General features: G+C 35.0%; 1 protein-coding gene across 1 annotated transcript; it reads right to left on the bottom strand.

Annotated features, from left to right (window-relative positions):
* Positions 1–433: 433 nt before the first annotated feature.
* LOC123884919 lies at positions 434–6,661 on the bottom strand. Its single transcript, XM_045934146.1, has 8 exons — positions 6,539–6,661; positions 5,850–6,156; positions 4,243–4,440; positions 3,710–3,982; positions 3,050–3,152; positions 2,766–2,884; positions 2,245–2,421; positions 434–1,746 (listed from the first exon to the last, which is right to left on the bottom strand). Exons 2-8 carry the CDS (start codon positions 6,141–6,143, stop codon positions 928–930), a joined length of 1,983 nt encoding a protein of 660 aa, XP_045790102.1. The 5' UTR covers positions 6,144–6,156; positions 6,539–6,661; the 3' UTR covers positions 434–927.
* Positions 6,662–7,117: the final 456 nt, after the last annotated feature.

Below are 7,117 nucleotides of genomic sequence, written 5' to 3'. Positions count from 1 at the left end.
GTATGTATAAATTGGTATCAGAGCAGGTTCTATCCTTGTGTGTCAGGACTGAACGGGAAGAAAGAACCCTAAAAAAAGAAGGGAGAAGAATGAATCGTCATGACCCAAGTTAGACTTCATGAACCCAACTTAGAGTCTCACATCGAAAGTCATAAATCTGGTGTGAGGGTTTGTATAGGATTGAACAATCCTCCCCTTTGAACTATGATTTTGAGGTAAAGTTAAGTTCAATCCACATCAGAGTACAGAAATACTGCTTAATGGGAGATCTCTTACTTAGACCTCTTTTTGTAAATAATAATTCCTTAAGAAAAATCATATTCTTATTGCTCTGTCAACCTCAAACAAATACCTTCCATTAAAGAATACATGTGTATTGCAAGGAATGCATAGATTATGCTATTTTCTATGCTCATAGGCAAATGGGCCATGGTATGAGGTCTTTGTCTCTTAAAACTTTCAATATGAATGGATTATTCACATGAGTTCAACTCTAACCTTTCAGTTAGTGAATATAGCGGAAGTGCCTGAGACTCATAATGATCATATGATTATGATACATCAAATTTTCAATAGACAAAGGTAAATATTTTCATTTAGATAACAACGAATCATTTTAACCTTTTACTGCTCAATTTATCACCATCATTTTTATTATTATTTACAAACAACTTCGAACCGGGGAACCATTTACAATTACATGTCCCCGACCAACATCGATATTAAAAGCATACGGGGATGAGTATAAGAGTGGCCATCAGTATATTAGGCAGCAGAAATCGCCACTGTTTCAGTTCCTCAATGCAGCACAACACAAAAACTGCCGTTCCTATGAGACTTAGTTCCGCGGGATCAATGGGACAAAAAACTCCCAATGACATGTAGTATGGTACAAACATATAAATCTAACTCTCACCATGCTTTTGACTATAACATTACTTCTTGTGTTCTACGATCTTCAATAGATTCTTCCTCGAGTTCTTTAATTAGCCTCTCAATCTGCTTTCTATATATCGGCATGAAGTGATCACTGATCATGGTCTGTGAAAGTCTGAGTTTACTATATAGAGACCTTGAAGTTAGGAAAATCCCAATCTTAGTCTCAATTTGTTCGCTATCGTCCGAACTTGTAGAAGAGGTTCGGCTGCCATCACTTTCAATCTCTGTAGAATCGGAGTGGAGTGTAACAATGTGCATTATCTTTCCTGGAGGGTAAAATCTGTGAACTTCATCAACTTCCGGTGCAGAGCTGTTACGGGTTTGCCCTACTACCTCAGTTGTGGCTGCTTCCTCTTCTTCCCTTATCTCCTTAGCCACATCAGCCTCCTCACCTTCAGGTCTGTCATATAACTCATGCTCCAGTTGTTGCCACAACTCGACTTCACTCATCTGATCTTCATATCTTTCATGGTCAATCATGTTCTCACTGAGATGGAGATCATTGTCGATGTCAGCATCTGCATTACTTTCATTCTCACATTCAATTTCAGTTGACCATTCATCTACAGATGAAGATACAGGAAGGTTCAGGCTCTTGGCATTTATTCCCTTCCTTGGCGAAAAAATAAGTGGCTCAGAACTTTCTGCATTGTCAGAGGCTGAAGATGAAGGGGAACATCCATCTTCTTTGGAGTTGGAATGACCTGTGGCTCGGCGACGGGGTCCAATACATGACCAAGAAGTCAGGTTAAGGTTTGGACGTGTCCATGCTGCCTGAGCCATACTCTTAGCCCTTTTCATCACAACCTGCAGTTTTTCAAAATTCAGACAATAGAGTAAAAAAAACTGCATGTGGTTATCGAATAAATGTATAGTAGTAACACTTTCTGTATAACAAGATTGAACACATCAACCCCTAACTTAAGAATAGAGTAAACAATACTTTTAACATTTCTTGCATGTTAAGTCAATGATTCAAATGCATTAATAAAAAGTACTTTTTTGACAACTGGATTGCAAAACCAATATTTATTTATTTTTGGTCTAGTAGCCTAGTGGCTAGAAAATCCACCTTAAAGGTGAATAAGTGGAGTGTCCGGGGTTCGAACCCCGGCTCCTGCATAATATATGTGATGTCGCTACCAACTGAGCTAAGCTCACGGGGACCAAAACCAATATATTTTGTTCAACACATAAAAGACAAATAAAAATGCGGCCAATTTTTCCCAACAATGCATAGTTAATTTTCCATGTCCTACTTCTGGAGACGAGGGGATTGATTCTATATAACAGAAGAAAGAGTACCTGGGTGCCGTTAGAAACTGGCTGTAACATAGCCCCAGCACCGGCAACTTTTGCTCTAGCACTTGCAATAGATGGGAGGCGAGAACCCAGTGCTGAGGCAGAACGATAGACAGTACTGAGTATTCTTGTTTGCTCAATTTGATTCCTCAAGTCATTTATCCATGCTGATGCTGTCACCTGAAAATTGAATAAATAATCAATCTCTGAATAGTATCTATCAATGTGATACAAAACACAGACTAAGAGCACAACCAGTACAACAAAGACGACACAAATTTCGTGAAGACAAATTCATATTTTTCGATCTTACTCATCTAGTGCAATATTACTTGATTTTTCTAGTGAAATATTACTTGATTTTTCTAGTGCAGTATTACTTTATTTTCTCATTTTATCAAGGATGAAAGAGACGTTAAATCAATCAGTCATTTTCTTTCAATTTTTCCATTCAACAAAACAAGATCACAAAAACATTTTCCAATATATGTATGTCTGTCTGTTTAAAACGTAAGAATCACAACCTCAGTACGCAAGTCATCTACAGATGCAGCAGAAAATGTAGGCACCAAATCAGCTCCATTTATAATAGAAGTAATAAAACTAGTGCCTGACTCAGCCAACTCCCATGTCATACAAGCAGCTGCATGATTAAGAAGATGTCATTTTCAAGAGAAACACTGTGTAAACTGTAAACTAATATAAGTCAAAAAGAATTCTAGGATACTAACAAAATATTCTTACGATTTTCTAATAAATGAAGAATTATATAAACAAGAAAATATAGCTTCTGCAGTAGCAAACTGACCTGGTGCAAATGTAACACATGTAGCCACAGACAGTTCCTTTTGCTCTCTTAATACGTATGTTAGAATTGCTGCTGTGCCTCCACCTAAAGAGTGTCCTACAATCTACATAAAAGACCTTCAAAAGGTTAGACAGAAAACTAGAGAAACAATTCAAATCTTCTTCCTATATGAACAAGAAAAGGGGCGTGCGTGAGAGATCCTATATAGGTTGACAAAAGCCAGAAAACATAAATTGAATAGCCAAACAACATATTTACAATGTACAAACTGAATACTTTCAAAAACTAAGAAAACAACTTTTGTTATCAAATTCCAGAGTCACCGTTTCTCTTCAGGGAATGGGATTAACAAAAAATATGGAAGAAAACCAAGATGACTACAATGTATGGTATCACAAGCACTACTTAATAATCCCTCTGGTCTCATATAATATAAGCAAAGATTCATTGAATAACTGATGTATCTGGTCCACAATATGAACCAGATACATTAATTATTCAGTGAATCTGAAAAAAGAATTTTTGCTTATATATGAGACCGGAGGGAGTATTTATACATGATCACAATATTAAAAGAGCAAACTATTATCATGGTAGAAACATGTTAAAGGGGTGACCTGGTCAAAGAGGTAAGGATATTATGAAAAAGAAACACTTCACCTTAACTTCATAGTCTGGGTATTGACTAAGTGCTTCAAGGAGACAAGGAGTTGCAAGCTTTGCAATCCAACGTGCAGCAGCAACCATTCCACAATGCGCATAGCCTAAAACCAAATCACTAACACCCCCCTCATGAACTACAGTGTGATGAAATGGTGCCACATTTCCTGTAACCGCTGTTAGAGTATCCTTGATACTATGTGTGCCACGAATCAACAATAACAAACGCCTCATCTTGTGATCAACAATGATTGTAAAAGCTGGTTTCAAAATCTGCATGACAAATCAACAAGTACGTTTACACATATATTGCTTTTTACAAAATGAAATACAGCTACTGATACGCTAGAAAGTATTATTTATTCATCTGATTCCTTTGGACTGTGGCCTCCTATTCCTCACTCGCATAAAAACACACAAAAAGGAACGAAAAGAAGAACTCCTCTATCTAAAATAAAATTGAATTCCACTCCTCTATCTAAAATACAGATATTGAATTTTATAGTTATCCCAAAAATTCAAATAAGACTTACGCCAGCTTTCGCTTCCCGAAGAAGAACATTCTCATCAGTGTAACCAGTTTCTTCTAGAAACAAGGGAAAGGGCTTCTTTGAAAAATGCCAACACAGAGTCAGCAAGTTTAACAGATGCTTAAGTTCAGCAGTAATCTCGGACCCTTTCAGCTGTACACTGTCCTTACCACAAAATACACTGTCAACATGATAGTTCCCCTGAAGACGTAGAAAAAGAGAAAGCATCAAAATCACATACTTCAAACCAATTTTACATGTCAAAACAAAGCTAATGTTCTGTGGATATTAATAGTCTAGTAACTTAAGGTTTCATCTAGTATAATGACTTTTGTAGTGCAATTGTTGGGATACGTTTGATAAGTTACAAGTTCAAATAGTCAAATTTTTAGTCTTGCTTGTAGGGTCTTTCTGGAAAATCATTAAGCTTTATCTCAAAGTCAATTTTCTTCACCACAGAAGCTACAAGTGTGTTACTTCCATAAGAATTCATTCTTAATAGGAATCAATTCCAAAATCGCACGAATTTTGGAATAGTCGGATTATTTTGGAGGGCACAAAACCCAAACAAACATGGCATAACTTCTGAGCTAAACCATTGAAAAAGCAGATACCTGATTACTCTCAAACTGTGGCTTATGCCTCAATATGAAAAGTTTAAACTAACACAAAACCAAAATTTCAGAGCAACCTACATATGTGAAGTTAAGCTGATGAGAGATTCAGCTGTCAGGATTCCAGGCGAATAAATGAATGCAACGTTTCCAGGAATGTCATAAAATTAACCGATCTTAAAATTTGATTGACATATGATTTAGATTAAGATCAATACATAATTCTGCATGGGCTATCTGTAAGAGCTTGTGGTTTAACAGGGGACTTATTTTGTAGAAAATTGTAAACATGTTAATTCCTTGATAGCAGAAACAGGAATTATTTCAAGTCATAAAATCCAACAATAATATTATAGGACAATTACTCATCAAAAAAATATTACTAAGTACATAAAATTAATAAATTATAAACTCCGATCCATTGCTGTGATGTCGAGAAAGATTAAAAAAGACAACAAAAAACTCATAAAATTGCCAATTATCTGTGAGAATAGTAAGTTCAAAGGAGATAAGTTTTGTATTGAGAGGGCCACTGGTAAGCATTAAATTGACACACCAACCACTCACTCATCCATTAATGTTATTTACGGCTACAAAAGTTCACATAATTCACATAGTTTTGGCCAATCGTATACAATCCATTTATCTTTATTTACCTCAATTATATTCATCAATGCCAGTGATGTTCAGTTTTATGCGAATTATGTGGGTAGGGACAATACGCGGGTTACCGAATTATGTGGGTAGGGACAATACGCGGGTTACCGCTATCATAACTACGCAACAATAGCTCTCCCTAAAAAACATGAACTGTCTTTTAAGTCAATATCCTACTTAGTACTTAAGTTTTATATATACGTGATGCTATATCCTATCTATGCTTCAAAAGTTATTAAGGTTAGGTTGCAAAAACAAAACTCCAAAGTTTATCATGCCTTTTTCAGTTGCTTCAAAACCAAGGCAACAACAAAAACCAAAATCTGCATTTGTCATTACCTGTCTCTTGAGAAGAAAGCTGATACCAAATGCCAAATCCCCAATGGGCCATTTACCAAGCGTCTCCGAATAAGTAAACCTAAGAGTTTCAGACAATGTTGAAATTGTCTCCAACCATGTCGCAGGCGCTTGGATTAACCTATGAGTAACACGAAACCGCACGTCAGTTGGTGCATCACTACCACTTTCATCACCATCTTCATCAATCGTGCTATGAGTCTGCAATTTCCTATTCAATGTGTAGTACAAAAGAGCTGCTGCACCTGCTGCAGTAGCCATTGTTGCAGTTGCCATGATTAACCTCTCCCTATATAAAAAAAATCCCAGAATCAAAAAATTGAAAAATTAAAACTTTATAGAAAAAAATTCACAATAGATAACAGTGAAAAAATTCCAAATAAATCCAACTTCAAATTTTAAAAAATCCTTTATTTTCAAATTTCAATTCAATTATATATCATCAAATCAAACAAAACCCACCAGAAAAAAACCATATTTTCTATGACCCTTTTGATCAATTAAGAAAAAAATTCAGAAAACAGTGATGAAATTAATTGAGGTGATGAACATAAAAAGAAGGGGGAACCTGACGAACATGAAGAAACATCGAAACCTAAAACCCTAAAAGTCCAAAAAATTAGGGAAAAATAGAAAAAAGACAGATAAATCTAATAGAGAAATGATGGAACCTGATTGATGAATTGAAGTTGGAGGAAGTTGAAAATGGCAAAAATTAGCCTTAGCTTAAAACGGAACCAGAGATTATACCTCAAGCATATGGTTGTTTTTTTATATTTTCTGTTACAAAATGTAATTATCTTATAGTAATGTTTGTTTTTTATATTAGAGTTATAATAATAATTGGTCAAAAGTATTTTTCAAAAAAAAATTGGTCTCGGTCAAAAAATAATAATTGGTCAAAAATTATGAATTTAATTTATATGCATTGTCAGTGTAAAGTTATTTTGCACATTCGTCCAATAATATAACGACACATCATGTATGGTAATTAAAAACACATGATGTGTCACATTCATCAAGTGATGTGGCAACACGTCATTGGATGTATGTGTAAAAAAAATTTACACCGACGGTGCACAACAATTAACCTAAAAAATTATTATGATAACCATTCTTTTTACAGGATTATAATATAATAATAATTTATATTTTGATATAAGCTTTGCAAAGTTTGGTCAAGAAAATAAAAAGAGCTTTCTAAAATTTTCTTGAATTTGGATGTAGGTATAACATTAAATAAATTATTA

This window comes from Trifolium pratense, linkage group LG5, assembly GCF_020283565.1.
Source record: "Trifolium pratense cultivar HEN17-A07 linkage group LG5, ARS_RC_1.1, whole genome shotgun sequence".
NCBI classification, from domain to species: Eukaryota; Viridiplantae; Streptophyta; class Magnoliopsida; order Fabales; family Fabaceae; genus Trifolium; species Trifolium pratense.
The sequence above is the reverse complement of the archived record's forward strand: the minus strand, read 5'-3'. Positions and strand labels throughout refer to the sequence as shown.